The 21,152-nt window shown below is 39.0% G+C and overlaps 1 protein-coding gene across 38 annotated transcripts in view; it reads left to right on the top strand.

Annotated features, from left to right (window-relative positions):
- ATRX (ATRX chromatin remodeler) overlaps positions 1 to 16,742 on the top strand; it is a 201,839-nt gene extending 185,097 nt beyond the window's left edge. For 37 of the 38 annotated variants that reach the window (XR_011385580.2, XR_011385579.2, XM_089324715.1 and 34 more), the window contains 5 exons: positions 9,275 to 9,424; positions 10,250 to 10,375; positions 11,073 to 11,168; positions 11,628 to 11,756; positions 13,832 to 16,742. Coding sequence is in view for 35 of the 38 variants with exons in the window: in XM_089324715.1 (XP_089180841.1) it covers positions 9,275 to 9,424; positions 10,250 to 10,375; positions 11,073 to 11,168; positions 11,628 to 11,756; positions 13,832 to 14,110 (780 nt within the window). In the remaining 3 variants the exon portion in view is untranslated. The remainder of the gene's footprint in view (positions 1 to 9,274; positions 9,425 to 10,249; positions 10,376 to 11,072; positions 11,169 to 11,627; positions 11,757 to 13,831) is intronic. The other variant, XR_016228266.1, reaches the window with a different exon arrangement.
- The last annotated feature ends 4,410 nt before the right edge of the window (positions 16,743 to 21,152 follow it).

A 21,152-nucleotide genomic window follows, 5' to 3' on the forward strand; every position in this document is an offset into this window, starting at 1 on the left:
GTCTTCCTTTGCCGTTGGTTCACCCTCCAATGGCCGCCGCGGCCGGCGCGCTGCGGCCGGCGCACCGCGCTGATCCGATGGCAGGAGCCAGGAGTCAGGTGCTTTTCCTGGTCTCCCATGGGGTGCAGGGCCCAAGCACCTGGGCCATCCTCCACTGCACTCCCGGGCCACAGCAGAGGGCTGGCCTGGAAGAGGGGCAACCGGGACAGAATCCGGTGCCCCAACCGGGACTAGAACCCGGTGTGCCGGCGCCGCTAGGCGGAGGATTAGCCTAGTGAGCCGCGGCGCCGGCCAGCATCAGCTAAATTTTTAAAGAATACATATATAATCTCAGGGCATAAAAATTTATCGATCTTTTTATAACTGTGACATCCATGTATGTGCTTTTCTCAGACAATTCTGATATCAGATAATTTGTCCTTTTAAACATGTCATCAGTTTTTTATTAGAAAAACTTTGTTAAAGAGTAAGATCCTTGTCAGTATAGAAATAAATTGTTGGTGTTTTTTTTTCTTTTAAGATGAAGATCTGCTATAGCACCTTTAGAAATGGTGTTGGAAATTAGAGAAAGCAGTAAATAATACCAGTACAGTTCTCCCAGAAAATAAAGTATTTTGATAAAAAGACTGAGTAACTTCTGTCAGATGTTACTCACTAGTGATATAGGATCGGGTCTAAGAATTAAGTTCTGATTCAGGCTGTGCTTGATTTAACAATGCAGAGGTTATTGGTAAATCAGATACTGTGCAAAGCACATTATGTTTAATAATCCTTATAATATTCCTATAAAGTAGATACTTATTAGGCCCATTTTACAGACCAGGAGGCTGAGGTTCAGAGAGGTTATTTGCTCAAGGATATAGAGCAGTTTAGGGATGTAAATCCACTTAAGATTCTAGATCAGCTCTGTCCAGTACAAGAGCCACTAGCTACAAGGAGACAGTTCACATTAAAATTAGATTTCACATTCAGTCATTTGGTCACAGTAATCCATTTCTAGTGCTCAGTAGCCACATGTGGCTAGTAGTTGCTACAATAGACAGAACAGACAGAACATATTTCCTTCATTGCAGAGTACTATTTACCTTACTTTTGTCTCTTTAATTATTTTGTGTTTCCATGATCAAGCTTTTCACATCAGATTTATTATTTTTGACCCATAAAGGAATATAAATTGCAAGAGATACTTGATCAATATGAAAACTATGATATCCTAGTTCATATCATTTTTATCATTTAACTTTTAAATTTTTGTATAAGAAATATGAACTGTTAAATAGCTGTTTTCATTCTGGTTGTGTATGTCTTCTGTTCTTTTTGTTTTTTTTTTTATAGCATATCTGTAGTTGAGTTAAAAGTTTTTTTTAAAGATTTTATTTATTTTATTTGAGAGTTAGAGTTACAGACAGTGAGAGGGAGAGACAGAGAGAAAGGTCTTCCTTCCGTTGGTTCACTCCACAAATGGCTGCAACGGCCGGAGCTGGGCCGACCCGAAGCCAGGAGCCAGGCGCTTTTTCCTGGTTTCCCTCATGGGTGCAGGGGCCCAAGAACTTGGGCCATCTTCCACTGCTTTCCCAGGCCACAGCAGAGAGCTGGACTGGAAGTGGAGCAGCCGGGACTAGAACCATCGTTCGTATGGGATGCAAACGATGCAGGCAGAGGATTAAACTACTGCGCCATGGTGCCGGCCCCAAGTTAGATGTTTTAACAGTGTTTGTGAAATAAAAAGATAATGGAAACTCTAGATGGTTGTAGAAGGAGAATTAAACTCCAGTTCAGGCTCTACAACCTGCAACTTCTAGAAAGTCACTACAGTCATAAAGTCTATAAGAACAGCTCTCTACTGCCCAGTGGCATGTGTAATGATTGTAATGAACAATCAATTTTATTGTTTTTTTTTTATCTTTTATTTAATGAATATAAATTTCCAAAGTACGACTCATGGGTTACAATGGCTCCCCCCCCCCATACCGTCCCTCCCACCCACAACCCTCCCCTTTCCCATTCCCTCTCCCCTTCCATTCACATCAAGATTCATTTTTGATTATCTTAATATACAGAAGATCAGCTTAGTATACCTTAAGTAAGGATTTCAACAGTTTGCTCCCACACCGAAACATAAAGTGAAAAATAATAAATGATGAACAATCAATTTTAAAGGTTAAATACTAAATACCATATCTGTTTTCTTTAAATGATAAGCTAAAGAGAAAACATTCTTATCAAAGGAAAGTTCTGGGCACAGTGGGTTAATCCGGCACTTATGACCCTGGCATCCCATATTGGAGTGCTGGTTCTAGTCCCAGATGCTTACCACTGATCTAACTTCCTGCTAATGTGCCTGGGAAAGCAATAGCAGGTGGCCCAAGTACTCAGGCCCCTGCCAGCCATGTGGGAGACTTGGATGGAGTTCCTGGTTCATTGCTTCTGCCAGGACCACATCTGGCTGTTGCAGCCATTTTGGGAATGAAGCAATGGATGGAAGGTCTCCCTCTGTCACTCTGCCTATTAGATTGATTGATCTTTTGAAAAGGAAGCGACATTTTTTGTAGTGTCACTATCTTACACCATTTCTATGAATGCTCTTTGGCAAAGGTTATATGCTCTTAAACTAAAAATCTGATATGAGACATCATGTGAACTTCATTCAGTGAACTGTCTAGTTGTTTATCAGATACATTGCATTTTTCCCACAGTGTAGTTTGAGAAAATATAGGCTTCAAATTGAAGTTTTTTGATTGGGAACATTAAATTTCTTTACTAAGTATGTAGACTCATTTAAGTAATAAAAGAAATGTTTATGCCTTTTTTTTAAAAAAGGTTTTATTTATTTATTTGAGAGCTAGAGAGGTTTTCTATCCACTGGTTCACTCCCCAGATGACTACAAATGGCCAGAGTTGGCCTGATCTGATGCCAGGAGCCAGGAGCTTCTTCCAGGTCTCCTATATGAGTGTAGGGGCCCAAGCACTTAGGCCATCTTCCACTGCTTTCCCAGGCCATATCAGGGATCTGGATCGGAAGAGGAGTAGCTGGGACTCAAACCAGTGCCCATATGGGATTCCAGCGCTGCAAGCAGAGAGTTAGCCCACTATACCACAGCGCCAGGCCTTTCATACCTTTTTGAGTGGGCCATGTGGCTTAAGTATTCCAGTGACATTTTATTTCCAGATATTATAAAACTTGAATTCAAAGTGATGGCAAACAAAATATTTTTGAAATGTAGCAAACCCCCTCCCTAACCCCCAGGCAAAGCCTTGATTATTTTCTAAAAATTTTATTTTCAAGGTTGAATTTCAGAATTAATTAGATGGGAATTTTTGTCAGCTTGCCAAATACTTTAAACTTCTAAATAAATTAACTTAAACTTTAATTTGTCATTAATTTTGTTTTATTAATTGAAGTAGGCATTTTAAAAGCTTAAACTAATTTAGATTGTTAGCTAGAATGTAGACCATGCTTTTCCCAACTTGTAAGTTTTTTCACTTATATAAGGAAAAATAAAATTTAGACAAAGGAAAGTAAAGGTACACATTTGGATGTAATTTAAACCTCATTTTGATGACTGTTGGCCTAGAGATTACAGATTCTGTTCCAGTATTGTTTTCAATAATAGTGTTACTATAGCAACTAATATAAATGCATGCTTTAAGGGAAATAACAAAAACCTCTCCATAGATTATACTGTATATTGAGATGAAAATTTTCTTTATTAACTTTTATAGCTTGCTCTGGACTTTGAAAAGCTGTTTTTCCCAAATAAATAATCTGAGAATCCTATAACAAATACTTTTTGCCCTTAATTTCATCATTGCTTCTTGTGTTAATAGTATGCTCTAATTTATTTAAAAGTAGATGTAGAAACAGTTTGTATCAGAAATCCTGTATCATTCTCTTATTTGTGTCTTAAACAATGGTCTGGAGAGAAGAAATATGTCTGCTCTTCTGCTGCTGAATTGTAGAAATCAGTTAACTTGTATTTTCTTTTTTAAAATGAAAATCATGGCAAGCATCCTTGCCTAAGTCTTTGAGAATTAACGTTATTTATAAACAAGTGATTGAAGTACATTGAGATTGGCACATTTGAGCCAACACTGTGGCTTAGAAGGGTAAGCCTCCACCTGTAGTGCCAGCATCCCATATGGGTGCTATTTCAAGTCCCCGCTGCTCCACTTCCAATCCAGCTGCCTGCTAACATGCCTGGGAAAGCAGTGGAGTGTCGCCCAACTCCTTGGGCCCCAGAACCCATGTGGGAGACTGGGAAGAAGCTTCTGGCTCCTGACTTCTGCCTGGCCCATCTCTGGCCATTGTGGCCATTTGGGGAGTGAACCAGCAGATGTAAGATGTCTCTTTCTCTCCCCGCCCCATCTCTTATATCTGTCTTTCAAATAAATAAATAAATCTTAAAAAAAATTGTACCATGTCATTATAGATTTGATAATAATTAAAAAAAGGAAGTCAAATTGTGTTAAAGGAATGATCAAATAGATTAAATGATTATATTAAATAGATAATACAGTGTATAGAATATAAATACCATGAAGCCATTAAAAATACTTGTATTTGGTGTAAATTGATGTCCCCAGAAAGATATAGGATTTCTGATACAAACCAAGTGAGCCATGGCACTGGCCCGAGAGAGGTCTTCTGTCTGCTGGTCCACTCCCCAGTTGGCCACAATGGCCAGAAGCTTCCTCCATGTCTTCCCATGTGGGTGCAGGGGTCCAACAACTTGGACCATCTTCTACTGCTTTCCCAGGCCATAGCAGAGAGCTGGATTGGGAGTGGAGCAGCTAAGACTTGAACCAGCGCCCATATGGGATGCCAGCACTGCTACGCCACAGTACTGTCCCCCGAAGGAGGCCATGTTTTAAGGAAAGGTTTTAAAACATTTTAATCATAAAAACCAAAGTCATATGTACTTTTTCTGCGACTTACTGGCATTTCAGTGAACCACAAGTCAACAGGAAAGTTATAGTATGAGTGGAAAATGGACTTCCACCATATCTGACTTTGATATGGTGATCATGTTTGACTTGGTAGGATAGATCTTGAATCTGGAATTGTTGAGGATAAGGTATTCAAGGATTTTAGAAATGAGTAACTTCTGAAGATGGAAATCATAGAATAGTGCATGTAAGGTTTAGCATAAGCATGAACTGACCTTTCAACTTTTATCTCTTGAATTGTCTTTTTTTCAATTTTTATACTTTCTTTTATTAACATATGCATGTTTTGAAAAGCTGCATACACTGAAAGTGAAAAAAAATGGAGCTACTTAGTTTTTCACCTCCCTCAGAATCCTGCAGGAGATAATCTAAGAATAGATCTGGGAAATGGAATGACCATGCCTCCAAAAACCAGACATTCTTTGTGTTGTGACAGAATAATCCTTTAATGGGAGTCAGGAAATTTAGTTTTTAGTCCCAGCTACTCCTTAGCTGTGTATTTGGAAAAAGCTACTTTGCCCCTCTTGTTCTCAGTTTCTACTAGTTCCAAGATGATAAATTCTGACTTTGAAATTATAGGATGCTCAGAACTGACTTGATAAAGCCCCTTGGTATCTCAAGCATTTTTTCCCAACAGAAAAAGAGAATTTGTGTGGACATACATATATTCTTGGAAAAAATCCCCCCTAGTGTAAAGAAGTAATTAATGTATGAATTACAGTATTTATAATTGATAAACACTACTTAATTTTCGCTGTGTATTTCCAAAGAATTGGATGTTATGCATGTGACTGCAGACTATTCCATCTGTGTTTAATTCAAGTCAGAGTTACACAGAGAAGGAGAGGCAGAGCGAGAGATGGAGAGAGACAGAGGTCTTCCAACTGCTGGTTCACTCCTCAATTGACCACAACAGCCGGAGCTGCACCGAGGAGCCAGGAGCTTCTGGGTCTCCCATGTGGGTGCAGGGGCCATATTGTGGGAGAGCAGATGCATAAAATAAGTCTTAATTCGAGTAACAGTCTAGTCCCAGTTGCTCCCCACAGATCCCCCTTTCTTTTTATTTTTGGCGTTGATACATGCCTGTCTTCGGTGCCCCGCGGCGCACACTCTGCTCTGCTTGCTGGAGTTGCCCACAGGTGCTTACAAGCCCTACCAATCAGGCAAACCGAATCCAGGTCCTCTCTGTCATGTTGTGAGGAGGTTTTTAGGCGCTGATGCGTGCCTGTGTTTGGTGCCCTGCAGCGCATGCTCTACTCTGCTAGAACTGCCTGCAGGTGCTTACAAGCCCTAGCAATCAGGCAAACCGAATCCAAGCCCTCTCATTGCCGTCTTGTGGGGAGACTTATTGGTGTTGATAACGTGCCTGTCTTCGGTGACCTGCAGCCGCCCACAGGTGCTTATCGTCTTACTAATCAGGCAGACCGAATCCAAGCTCTCTCATTGCCGTGTTGTGGGGAGGCCTTATTTTTCTCTATTTCTCTATCTCCGGGCATTCCTATCTCTCCTATTTTACTTCTATCTGCCAGCATTCCTGTTTCTCTCATTTTACTTCTAAACTTCTGTTTCTCTTATCCCCGCGGCTTCCCGGCGCCCACCCCGAGGCTGCTTCTTGGCGCCTTGCCCTGCGGCGGCTTCCCGGCTCTGCTCAGCTTCCCGGCTTTGTGCTCTCTGTGGTCTCCACGCCCTTTGCGCCCGCCCCATGGCCTCGCGCCAACCCCGCACTTCCTACTTGCACCCCGTGCGCTCTCCCCGTTCGTGCCCCGCGCGCGCTCTCTGCGCGCGGCGGCTTCCACGAATCACACATCCTAGCTTACGTTTCCACTTCTTGGTTTTCAGTCTAAGTTCCCCGGGCTAACCTGGCGAATTCAACCTAGCTCACGTCTCCGCTTCAGTTTGGCTTCCCGTCTTTTGCTCCCCTGGCTAATCTGACGGATTCCAACCTAGCTTACGCGTCTCCACCTCTGGTTTTAGCTTTTCGCCTTTTGTTCCCCAGGCTGACTTGAAGAATTCCAACCTGGCTTACGTCTCTGCCTCAGCCTGCCCCCGCGGCTTCATCCTCCCTAACATATTTTTCTCTACCCGGTATGTTTCCTAACTTTTCTTCCAACAATATTCCCCTCTCATTTCTCCTGGCTTTTCCTCACAGTCTGTATCTAAGTTTCTTCTAGGTTTCACTTTCGCTTTCAATCTCCTAGCTTCCCCGCCATAGTCCGTATCCGAGTCTAAATTTCTTCTTGCTTTCACTTTCACTCCTAGCTTTCAATCCTAACTTCTTTCCCACAGTCCATATCCGAGTCTATGCCTAGGCTTTCGATAGCTTCTTCCGGCACCTTTTCCGTCCGGCTTTTCCCTAGGCTCTTTGCTAATCTCTCTCTCCGGTATTTTCCCACTTCTTCCCGTTTCTTCCCTCCTAGGTTTCCTATCCGAGTCACGGCACCATTATGTCGCTCCCCCTCTTCGTGGAGGAACGACACTAAACCCTGCCTAGGCTTCATATCCAAGTCACGGCACCATTATGTCTCTCTGTCGCTCCCCGTCTTCGTGGAGGAACGACACAGGACCCTGCGCTGTTCTTTTGTCTGCTCGGCCCTCCCCGCGTTTGCTGCTGGTTCTTCCCGGGTTGGCTACTGTCCCTTGCACCTCCGTGGAAGGGCGGTTCCCCCTGCCACTTTCCCCACTTCCGCGGGGGAGCGGCACACCGCCGGCCGGCTCTCTCGGGGGCTGCACAGGTGTTCCTTCAGATAGATGTTCCCCTTAGATGTTCCTGGTGCATGTTGTCTCTCTCCTCCTTTATAGTCCTCTTCCACCAATCTCAACTCTGCTACCCACACGCCGAGTACGCTGCTCTCCTGCAATCAGGAGCAGGTCCTGCTGTTTATTGGTTGAACTGGAGGCAGCTGTGTAGAAGCTGTTTCCTCCTCTCCCAGCGCCATATTGTGGGAGAGCAGATGCATAAAATAAGTCTTAATTTGAGTAACAGTCTAGTCCCAGTTGCTCCCCACATTTCCTCTTGAGTTGAATAGAAATTTTAATTTCTGCCATGTTTTAGACTCTATATTCCTGGTATGGTTCAGTACGTAAAGATACAATTATTTTCAAATGCGGGCTTTGTTTAGGCCAATAATATGGATGCATTAAACATTACTAGAGGTAGATTAAATTTGGATTTAATGTGCTATTTGCCTTCCCATACCTTCATTTAATTAGTAATTATATTCCTTTATTAAATTCACACTCAGTTGGGGCCAACACTGTGGTGCAGTGGGTTAAGCCTGTGACACCGACATCCCACATGAGGTCCAGTTAAGAGTTCCGGCTGCTTTGATTCTGATCCAGCTCCCTGCTAATGCACCTGGGAAAGCGCAAGTGCTTGGGCCCCTGCCACCCACCCTAACTTCAGCCTAGCCCTTTCTTGGCTGTTGGAGTCATTTGGGATGAACCAGTGGTTGGAAGATTGGTATCTCTCCCTCCTCCTCCCCTTCATGCTTTGCCTTTCAAACAAATAAAAAAGTAAACTCCCCCACAGGGAGGATAAATAAAAATAATATATTGCTCCCTCATTTTTGTGTCTCACTCCTACAATTAGAATTACACAGAGCAGGAGCTTAATGTTCTTAGTGTAGACATAAGTGATCCCAATTTTTACTTTGAACTTTTTAATCTTCAAAATTGATGCAAGACACCATGATTCTTTTTTAAAAATACACTATGATAGATAATAAATTGATGAAAAATTCTCATTAGTTAAAATTTGAGTTACAGGTTCTTACTATATAGTTTATATTTGAACTTCCCACAATTGCAATATAAGAACTGTATGTTCCAGTTAAACTTGCCTACACGTGTTCAGATTGATTTATATTCATTTTTTTGTTCGTATAGTGGTTGGTAGCTAAAATGATTGTGGAAATAAAGTTGCTAAACACGTATAAATAGGAGTAGCCATGCTTTTAATGCAAGCATTTATTATAAGCACTAATTCAAGCAAACTTATGTTAGCATCGATCAACTCAGAACTAAGCACAAAATAAAATGCATATGAAAAAGTTTTTATGAGTTGGAGAAGAAGGACCTTGAAAGCTAAAAAGTAGTAATCTTTAAAAATGTTTCAAAATTTCTAAAATATGTTACATAAACATGAAATTTTTACATAAGAGGATGATATTAAATGTTTCATGGCTTGTTTTCTAGGTAATTTACCATAAATTTCAGAAATTTATATAACGGTCAGTTTTTACTTTCTAGTCTGACAGTTAACTACAGAACTATGGCAGTTGGATCAAGAATGAAAATAATTCTCTATTATTTCAACCTTGCAAAACAGGATACTATACTTGCAGAACTTCTTCAGATACATAAAGAACACATTGTAGGATATCATGAACATGATTCTCTTTTGGACCACAAAGAAGAAGAAGAGTTGACTGAAGAAGAAAGAAAAGCAGCTTGGGCGGAGTATGAAGCTGAGAAGAAGGTAATTCATGCTTTATTGTTTTTGTTTTATGTTTATTATTTGAAAGAGCAGTGAGGAAGAAAAGGGCCATATTTTCAACAGGTTATCATATAGTGAGTCCTCAGAAACAGTCTTCAGTTATGATATCTATTATGTGTTTTAGGTACTTTTGGTAGTAAAGTAAGAGAGGAGAAGAAAATATTTTACACACAGTAATAACACCATTTCTGCTTTAGCACTTTCTGAATTGAGAAGTCATATTTAGCATCACTTAACTCCCATCAACACCCTCAGTATATGGTAGCAAACATAAAGGAGCTTAGAATTTGGAGGTGTGAGTAAATGTTGCTTTAGCATGTGTTTCATGAAGTCTAAATTTTGGCTGAATGTCAGAACACAAAAATACTCTATTATTGGATAGTAATGTCAATCTTTAGTAGCAGCTTTATTTAAAATAATTCCATGTCTGTTTTAAAAACCAGCCCACTTGAGCAAAAATGTGCCTGGGCATGAGAAACCTTATCCTAATACCTGAATCCTTTTAAAATTAACTCTCATTGTACCAAACTTCTTTAACATTAATGTGATGGTAGGAGTCTCATCAGAATTCACTGAATTGCCCCATTCTGTGGGAATTATCAGAAAAAAAGAGTACACCTTTAGGGGTTAAAGCTTTCTGTGTAATAAGATCTTGGTTTTGGATAGAAAGGATGTTTTGTTTGTATGTGGAAGAGTGTTAATAATTTCCTAGATCTGAGAATGTGGATTCATTTCTAAATCAGTAGATGATGTAGAATTTCGAGTTCGAAATCACAATGCAAAAAGTGCATAATTTTTTGTTTTTAGGGACTGACCATGCGTTTCAACATACCAACTGGGACCAATTTACCCCCTGTCACTTTCAGCGCTCAGACTCCTTATATTCCTTTCAATTTGGGAGCCCTATCAGCAATGAGTAATCAACAGCTGGAGGTAAGTTGTGAAGTACAAAGTACTTTAGCATGAATTAAAGGCATTTTCAAGTGCCTTGTTTGAGGGTTCCCTAGGAATATCACATTCTCCAAAAGATTACCTCTGAATAGACCAAGAAATTTTTCTTTTTATTTGTTAACCTTTTTTGAAAAAACATAGTATATTAAAATGTTTGTTCAGAGCACAGGGGAATCAGTCCTTGAATTAAAGTAGTTTAAACTATTTTAACTAAGGAACAATAAGGCAACTGACTGGTGAGGGAAATAGCACTTTCTTCAGTTATAAAATATTTGGAATAAACAAATTGCTTACTTAATGTTTGAAAGTAAGGTGAATATATAATTTGATTTGCATTCTAATATAGATATACAATTAAGTTTATGTTAATGCTTAGCATTATGAAATAAGTGAGTTAAGAGTAGAATCAAGTATGAATTAAGAAAGGTTTCTTTGTAACCAACAATTTAGTAAGTTAATGAATCTATGGTTTCCTTTTTAAAGTGTGCTTATAGATCTATTGAAATTATTAAATCATTGGTATGATAAAAATTAAATTTTTTATCATCCTAACTAGAACCTTTGGCACTTTATGCTGAATTTGCTGTCTTCAGTTATAGAATTTTGAAACCAAATGCTATAAACTGGCAAGGGAAGGGATCCGTATACTTTAAAACTATGCTTTCTTACATTCTTCTAGGATCTTATCAACCAAGGAAGAGAAAAAGTTGTGGAAGCAACAAACAGTGTGACAGCCGTGAGGATTCAGCCTCTTGAAGATATAATTTCAGCTGTAGTAAGCTAATTGGCAGTTTTTTTATTCTGACCTCCAATTCGTGTCCATTCATCACCACCATTTGCTTTAATTTTTAATGATTGTTTGCTTCATTCATTCTGTGGGGTAGAGTGTGATTCTTATAGCTTGATATGCAAACTGCAATCCTGCAATTTTGCCTAGATATTGGCACAAAAGAGAAATGAGTAAAATCTACAAATTGAGAAATCTAACATAGAAATGTATGCATTGTTTACATAATCATGCTTTAATTACCAGGTGCACAAATTAAATTCATATAGTTACTTTATTCTAGAGATAGCCAGCCCATATAGAACATTGGATGATGCAGTACCCTGCTTTGATATTACTGTTTTCTGTAGAAAAGAATAAAGGAAAATCCTGAATATATTTAAATATCTTAATTATTTTTCCTCAATTTTACAGTAATATGGAATGAATAAATTTTTTTTCTTTTAGTGGAAGGAAAACATGAATCTCTCAGAGGCCCAAGTACAGGCACTAGCATTAAGTAGACAAGCCAGCCAGGAGCTTGATGTTAAACGAAGAGAGGCAATCTACAACGATGTATTGACCAAACAACAGATGGTAAGACTTCCATCTCTAGGCTATGTTTAATTGCCTCGAATTCATAATAATGGGTCTATGTGCTGTCCATGCCAGTAACCATGCCTCCAAAGTTTTCTGGGAGAACTTCTGTCAAAAACCTAGTAATGTCAAGTTAAAGGTAATCTTTTATTACAAAGAAGCAATAGCTTGACAAACTGAGACTGCTTGAAATTGGTATAGGATCTGTTCCATATAATTTTATTTTTCATATAATTTAGATATCTGAATAGGAACTTTTGCCAGATTTTTACCACCTTTGACATTTTAAACAACTTCTTAAAAAAGTATACTTTTTAATGCATTTAATTGGAGAATAAAATGTGAAGCTGTGGGAGCCAATGTAGTAGCTCAGAGGATTAAAGTTCCTCTTGAGATGCCTTCATCTCATATCTGAGTGCTAGTTAGAATCTCAGCTCCTCTGCTTCCAATTTAGCTTCCTGCTAATGTACACCCTGGGAGACAGTAGAAGATGGCCCAAGTACCTGGGCCTCTGCCACCCACATGGGAGACCCTGATGGAGTTCCTGGCTTTGGCCTGACTCATTCCTGGAGAGGGAAGCAGTAAATGTAAGATTCTCTCTTGGGGCTGGCGCTGTGGCGTAGCGGGTAAAGCTGCTGCCTGCAGTGCCGGCATCCCATATGGGCGCTGGTTCAAGACCTGGCTGCTCCACTTCCAATCCAGCTCTCTGCTATGGCCTGGGAAAGCAGTAGAAGATGGCCCAAGTCCTGGGGCCCCTGCACCCACATGGGAGACCCGAAAGAAGCTCCTGGCTCCTGTCTTTGGATTGGTGCAGCTCCAGCCATTGTGGCCATCTGGAGAGTGAACCAGCAGATAGATGGAAGACCTCTCTCTCTCTCTATCTCTATCTCTCTCTCTATCTCTCTCTCTACCTCTCTACCTCTTCTTCTCTCTGCCTCTCCTTCTCTCTCTCTGTAACTCTGACTTTCAAATAAATAAATAAATCTTTTAAAAAAAGATATTCTCTCTCTCTCTCTCTCTCTCTCTCTCTCTCTCTCTCTGCCTTTTAGATAGATGACAATAAATAAGAAATAACTATTTAAAAGGGGGCCCGTGTTGTGGTAGAGCTGGTAAAGCTGCCGCCTATGACTCTGGCATCCCATATGGCTGCCAGTTCAAGACCCTGCTGTTCCACTACCAATCCAGCTTCCTACTAATGCAGCTGGGAAAGCAGTCAAGGATGGCCCAAGTACTTGTGCCCTTGCACCCATGTGGGAGATCTGGAAGAGGCTCCTAGATTCAGCCTGGCCCAGCCCTGGCCGTTGTGGCTATTTAGGGAGTAAACCAGCTAATAGAAGATCCATCTCTCTCTCTCTCTCTCTCTCTCTCTAACTCTAACTCTAACTCTAACTCTGACTTTCAAATAAATCTTAGAAAAAATTTAAGTGGAGCTATATCACAGGTTTCTACTATATTATAATTCTTTAAAAATCTAGCATATTCCAGGATTCTTGACCATCTTTCCCAGTATATTAATTTGCCAGCCTTCTGCCTTGCACTGGAAAATTTCAACTCCTGACACCACAGACTCAATTTCTGGGGCATGAATTTTACTTAGAAAGCACCACAGAACTATGTGGTTTTAAATTGTCTCAGGAAATTTGAGACATTCCAAGTAGGAATTATTACTAGTACAAGTGCTTTTCCCCTTCGTGTTTGTCACTAAAATGTTTATTTGTCCATCATCCTGTGAAATATACAAAAGAATGACAAAGAAAGGAGACTTGATAAAAAGTGCTGTAACTAATACTTGAGACTAATCACAGTGTAGGACAGGTTACTATGGCAACTAACCTAAATGCTGCTTGCAATACAATAGTCAAGTCATTAAGAGAATTTAGCCCTAAATGGTGTTACTAACTGGTTTCTACAGTAATGGTACTGTGAATGCCATCAAATTAGTAATGGTGATAACAATAATGTGTTTTCCTTTTGGTATGGTACCCCCTTAACAAATTGATTTTTAACTCAAAACTTGATACTTGCCTCTTTGAGACAGGTCATGCACTTGTAACAGCTCTCTTTTCTTTCTATAGTTAATCAGCTGTGTTCAGCGAATACTTATGAACCGAAGGCTCCAACAGCAGTACAATCAGCAACAGCAGCAACAAATGACTTATCAACAAGCAACACTGGGTCACCTCATGATGCCAAAGCCTCCAAATTTAATCATGAATCCTTCTAACTACCAGCAGATTGATATGAGAGGAATGTATCAGTCAGTGGCTGCTGGTATGCAGCCACCACCATTACAGCGTGCACCACCCCCAATGAGAAGCAAAAATCCAGGACCTTCCCAAGGGAAATCAATGTGATTTTGCACTAAAAGCTTAAAGGATTGTTAAAATCATAGAAAGATCTTTTATTTTTTTAGGAATCAATGACTTAACAGAACTCAACTGTATAAATAGTTTGGTCCCCTTAAATGCCAATCTTCCATATTAGTTTTAAATTTTTTTAAATAGGGCATACCATTTCTCCCTGACATTTGTCAGTGATGTTGCCTAGAATCTTCTTACACACAATGAGTACAGAAGATATTTCAAATTGTTTTCAGTGAAAACAAGTCCTTCCATAACAATAACAGCTCCACAGATTTCCTCTCTAAATTTTTATGCCTGCTTTTAGCAACCATAAAATTGTCATAAAATTAGTGAATTTAGGAAAGAATAAAGATTTATATATTCGTTCTTTACATATAAAAACACACAGCTGAGTTCTTAGAGTTGATTCCTCAAGTTATTAAATACTTTTGTACTTAATCCATTTCTTGATTAAAGTGATTGAAATGGTCTTAATGTTCTTTTAACTGAAGTCTGAAACTGGGCTCCTGCTATATCATCTCTATGATTGAAAGTTAGAAACTAAGGGTTATCTTTGACACAGAATGTGTGCAATATTCTTAAATACTACTGCTCTAAAGTTGGAGGAGTCTTGCAGTTATCTTAGCATTGTATAAACAGCCTTAAGTACAGCCTAAGAAGAGAATTCCTTTTTCTTCTTTAGTCTTTCTGCCATTTTTTATTTTCAGTTATATGTGCTGAAATAATTACTGGTAAAATTTCAGGGTTGTGGATTATCTTCCACACATAAATTTTCTCTCTCCTGGCACTAATATAAAGCACATCTCTTAACTGCATGGTGCCAGTGCTAGTGCTTCATCCTGTTGCTGGCAGTGGGATGTGGACTTAAGAAAAATCAAGTTCTAGCATTTTAGGAGGTTGACACTGAAGTGTGGTTGTTAGGTTCACACCCTGTTTCATAAACAACATCAAAATGGCAGAACCATTGCTGACTTTAAGTTCACACGAGGAATGTGCTTTAACAATTCCCAGTACTGTCAGTATTGTGAAATAATTCCTCTTAAAGATAAGGATCACTGGCTTCTATGCTCTTCTTTTCTCTCATCATTTTCTTTTCCCCCAGTTTAACTTGAATTTTCTAAAACTATTTCAGAGTTTGGTAGTTTTCTCAGTTTAGCTCTGTGAGGCAATTTTCTGATCCAAATGAATTCATCTAATACCCTGTCATGATATTTTACTAGAAAATCATTACATGTTCTTTTATCTTCATATAGGTCTACAAAAATGGCCTATAATTTTATTCATGTATACTTTGGTTGCTTGAATTTCTTAAAGAAAAGGATTGTTTCTTACTATGGGAGTCAACTCAACATGGCAAAACCATTTTTGAGATGGTGATGTAACAAATAGTGGAAAAACAGCTAAAGAATTCCAGAAAAAAAGCTGGGCTGAGGATTTGCTCTAGGTATCACTGGATTCGAATGAATTTAACATTAGCTAAAACTGTTTTGAGCTGTTTGGATGATAAAGAGATTTCCATTTTTATCTTGGAAGAACTAGCGGTAAAACATCTAAGAGCACTAAGTTTGTGATATAGAATTTATGAGGTTTAGTGGATCTACCCCACACCCCCCACTTTCCCATGGTAAGATGTCATTGACAAATTCCATATATTTGGATATTATGCCAGCCATATAATCAGATTTCTTTATTGGGGGGGGTGACAATTGTGTGTGTTTACTTTAGAAGAGATGAAAAGAGACAAGATTTATGAGATAAATATTTGAAGGCAGTATGCTCTGGCTAACTGTTATCAGTTGGTATTTCTACAAGTCCAGAATACTTTGAACCTGATTTACTAGACTTGGGAATTTTTAACACGGTCTAAATTATTTACTCAAAGACATAGATGTGAAAATTTTAGGCAGTCTTCTAAATCTTTTTCACCATGGATGGAAACTATGATATAAAGAAGAATACTTAGGAGGATTAATTGGAAATCAGAGAGTTCGAAATAAAACTTGGACCACTTTGCATACACTCTTCTCACTTGACATTTTAGCTACATAATATGTACTTTGAGTATAACATCAAGTTTTAACAAATATTTAAAGACAAAATCATGTCAATAAGATACTAAAAGGCTCATTTTTATATTTGTTTTAGATGTTTTAAATAGTTGCAATGGCTTAAAAATGACGATTTAAAATGTTGCTTGTAATACAGTTTTGCCTGCTAAATTCTCCACATTTTGTAACCTGTTTTATTTCTTTGGGTGTAAAGCGTTTTTGCTTAGTATTGTGATATTGTATATGTTTTGTCCCAGTTGTATAGTAATGTTTCAGTCCATCATCCAGCTTTGGCTGCTGAAATCATACAGCTGTGAAGACCTTGCCTTTGTTTCTGTTAGACTGCTTTTCAGTTCTGTATTGAGTATCTTAAGTACTGTAGAAAAGATGTCACTTCTTCCTTTAAGGCTGTTTTGTAATATATATAAGGACTGGAATTGTGTTTTTAAAGAAAAGCATTCAAGTATGACAATATACTATCTGTGTTTTCACCATTCAAAGTGCTGTTTAGTAGTTGAAACTTAAAACTATTTAATGTCATTTAATAAAGTGACCAAAATGTGTTGTGCTCTTTATTGCATTTTCACAGCTTTGAAAATCTGTGCACATGTTGTTTCATAGAAAGTGTATAGCTTTTGATGTCCTATTTAATGGTGATTCTTTTGCACATTTAGTTGTTTAATATTGGGAAGTCAAGAACTTTGATTTTTTAATCTGTTATATAAAATCTGTAAAAGGAGATCTCTAACCTCAAAAAGAATTTACATTCCAGGAAGCCTGTGTGTGTTTGTATTAGTTTGGGTTGTCTGTGTAATCCAGCACCATTGCTTGCTTCCCAACAGCTGTATCCCTTGTTTTAAGTCGAGCAAGGCTACCAACCCACACATGATACACAAGCTGCTTGCCATTCAGAAATCATAGCAGGTAGATGGAAACCTTATTTACCTAGCCTCGAAAGAAGCTGAGCATTCTGGAGTCTGCCCCTAGCTATACCCCTCTGTTGTCATAAAATCGTATTCTTATTTTTGTGCTCCAGATGAAACCAGTAACCATATAGCATGTTGTGAGGCTATCGATACTTATTCTAACAGTAAAATAGGGCAATCCTTTTACATATTTATTTTAGTAAAAATTATGTTCAGGATATTATGCACCTTATTTCACCAGACTCAATGTGACTTTTGGCTGTCTCCAGATCAAGTCTACCCTCAGAATTAAAATTTTTCTACCACCCCTCCCCCCAAAAAAACCTATAATCTGAGCCAGGCTCAAAGGAGTGACCAAGTTTCAGAAATGATTTCATCTGTGCAACACTTTATATGTGCTATCATATGAGGGTGAATAAAAATTAAAAATCCAAGATATTGTGTTGAAGCTCTGCCAGATTATCAAACTGCATATTGCTAGTGTTGATTTAATAATGGGATAGCACCCCAGCCCAAAGAGTTTTACTCCCCAGGGTGTTATGCACTGCCATAAAATTCAAAAAGTTTGTGGAAAATTGAATTAAAAGGTAGATTTATTTGTGGGCTGGATAATTGAAGTCCATGACTATTTTCATATTGTGTATTATAGCTGACATTTTTTAGCTGCATGGATTTCCAAAACTTTTTCACTAAAGTAAATGTGGAAAAGTGAATTAGAAGGTAAGTTTATTTTGGGGCCAGACCATTGAAATCCTTGACTATTTTCTTATAATATATATGGTCTCAGACGTTGTTGAGTTGCATGGATTTCCAAACTTGCAGAAAATATTTTGAAGTGCTCTGTATACTGGAATAAGCTTGCTGATAGCATTGTTCCAGCTAAGACCCTCCTCACCCTTGTGATCATTTTTTTTTTAAGATTTATTTGGAAGGCACAGTTAGGGAGAGATTTTCCTCCTCCTGGTTCACTTCCCAGGTGGCTGCAACAACTGGATCTGGGCCAGGCCGAAGCCAGAAGCCTGGAACTCCATCTGGGTCTGCCATATGACTGCAGGGGCCCAGACACATTGGCACGATCAGAAATGGAGTAGCTGGGACCGGAACTGGCTTCTCTATGGGATGCTGATATTACAGGTGGTGGTTTAGCCTGCTGTGCCATAACATAGGCCCCAGTGATTGTCTCACAGTGATGGATGCATACACCTTCACTAAGGAAAATATATAAATTGAGCTGGTAAGGATAATATTGAAGGAATGATGGGGTAAGGCAAAGTCTTAGCAGCAGCAGGCAGACCTAATAATTAGGATGTCACAAGCAATATATCCAGCAGCACTCCTCCACATCCTGGTTGTAAACATTCTGCCTTTACTTCCTCTTCCTTACGAAACATGGAAGAGGGGAGCTAGGCTATAGTCTTGAAATACATCAAATGACTGCTAAGAGATTTCTACCCATGCAGTATACCCAGCTCCATACCTATACTACACACATCAAATACTTGTTGGTTTTCAAGAAAGATGAAGAGAGATGGCTTATCAGATGGGATTCATTTCAGGTATATGAAGAGAAAGTGTAGTATTGAAAAAAGAAAAGTGGAGAGGGATGGGGAAAGAGACTATTGGAGCGGATTTATGGCCTTGAAGTCCTGAATGAGTAATTCAATATAGAGGATAACAAGGGGTTGTGAGGCCAATGATGCGTTCAAAGTAGCAGGTAAAGATGGTGATTTGGGCAGGGGTAATTTGAATGGGTTAGAATGCAAGGTGAAGAAAGATTGGAGACAGGAGGCTAGATAATGAGTCCAGGCATTCAGGGGCCAGACTAGATAATTGAAAAGACAAAAGGAAGAAAAATCATTAGACATTGTATAGGATAGTGGACTTTTAAGATGGCATTTGTAAGAAAAGCTTGTCATTTTAACTATCCCCCAAGGAGCTTGATTTTGATAAGTTTTTTTTATACACAAAAACTTATTCTTTGATTATGCTTTCAAATTTGATAATGTTCTTTAGTAGTATTCTTGTTCTTCCTCAATTTTTTATTAGGACCTTAACACTCGTAAGAGTGAGATTGGTCCATTGAACTTGAGTGTAATTTTATTTCCTGAAACCAATTCTTGATAGAGCTAAATCCATTCCTGTCACTTACCCTGGAGACTCAACTACTCAATGTGTTAGTATCTCTGTTGGTAATGTTATATTTATAAACATCCCTTAATATTTTCAAGATGTTTTGTGGTTATTATTAATCTGTGTACCTCATATTTGTGAGAGTAGTGTGGAGAATAATTACATTCTTGTGATAGTTAAGCTAAAAGTGAAACCAAAATCAAGTCCGTTGCACTTAGGGAGGTAGAAGGTATATTTTAATTACTTAAATTCTCTAGGTCTTTCATGTCTCATTTGTTTAAAAAAGTGGGACTATAATAATACCTTACCTGCTGGAAGGCAGGGGACTGGACCAGGTGATTGATTTCCTAAGTCCCTTTCAGCTCCCAGAGTTAAACTGTGAGCAAGGCACCATCTGAAGCCAAAAGGCAATGTGTGTGTCTAAGGTTACAGGGTGAGTTTGTGAATGGCATGGAAATCTCTTCCCTTTGGCTAACCCTCTCCCGCTCTAAGCTATACCTTTTCTTTTCCTCTGTTTAGAAAAATGAGAGGTTTGACAGGTATTTTAATGACAAAGCAGATAAGTCAAGTTGTAATTGGCTCTAATTACCACTTCCACTAGCTGTAACCTCCTTTATCTTTTGCCCAGAGGCACTCCCAGAGCCTTGTCTTTCTGCCTGTGGAACTCATTGCAGAAAATGGAAAAACGTGTTTAATGATCTGATTCTTAAATCCTGGTTGCCTTGGTGGGTTATGAATGTAACAAAACATCAAGATAAATATAAATCAGCTCTTGGGAAGTCTACTTTTAAACAAATAATTGGCAGTTTCCAATGCAGCTGCTTTAAACTGTAAAGCTAAATTAGAGCAATGCTTAAATCTCCTGGTCCAGATAGAGCTTATGGTGAATAGATGGCAATATTTGTTTATGCGGACTCTTGTGTAACTACATACCGTTGAGGTATAGGTTTTACAGTCAAATCACGACAAAAACTAAGAAAGCTAATAGAAGAGTGAAAGAGTAATCATATTTTTTGTAGCTGCTTGTCCCCACATGCCAGTAACAAAGCAGGTAGAAGCCTGTTTCAGTCTGCTGAATACACTTCAATGAAAACAAAACCAAATTTAAGAAAAGGGGGAAAGTGGTTTCTAGTCATCCCAGGTCTGTTAGTTCATCCCCAACTCTGGGTAGATTTTCAGCATAACAGCGCGGAGAGTTGGGCTTCAAAGGCTGTAGTGAGGCAGGGTTGCTTGGCACTCACTCTTCTCCACAAAGTAAACTTCTTTCCTGTATTAGTGGGTGTTCCACCTTCTCTTCCTACATCTTGCACACACTATCCCAGGATGTGTGAAGCTCAAACAACTGCCAATCTGCAATTGCTTTTCACCTCCTCCAAATTACTCCCACCACACAGGGCTCTACGACGGACACACCTACCCTTGATTTTCTAATACCTAAGTGTGTGTGTGGTGGGGAGGCTTGTAGAATCATAGATGGTAGACGGCATGTAGCTCAGGCTCTCTCCCCCTTTCCACCAGGAAAACAAAGGCCCAGAGAAAAGACTGCCCAAGGGCACTCATGTCTTCTAACTTCTATTCCAGTTTGCATTCCACTCCACTCAAGATCCCTCCTATCACATTTAAATTCCAATTCATTTTTTTCAATCTGCCAGACCACATTAAGCAAATTTTCAGAATAATTGGTACTGAACTAAGCTCTAAAACAGGAACTGTTAGTGGGAAGTGGAGGAATATGTGGAATAAAATGAAAGGAAAGCAAATTCTTGGGTGAGTGAAAAGTGTAAAATGGGAAGACCCCAACACATTCCCTAAGCCTTTAATTTGGCATCCAGAGTACTGGCTTCAGGATTTTGTTTCAGAGGGACATTTAATTTGTTTAAAAGGTTTTTCTTTCAGCATACTCAACACGATGTAGATCAATAGGATCTA

Source organism: Oryctolagus cuniculus, chromosome X (genome assembly GCF_051225735.1).
Source record: "Oryctolagus cuniculus isolate XC-2025 breed Fujian yellow rabbit chromosome X, ASM5122573v1, whole genome shotgun sequence".
In the NCBI taxonomy this organism is placed as follows: Eukaryota; Metazoa; Chordata; class Mammalia; order Lagomorpha; family Leporidae; genus Oryctolagus; species Oryctolagus cuniculus.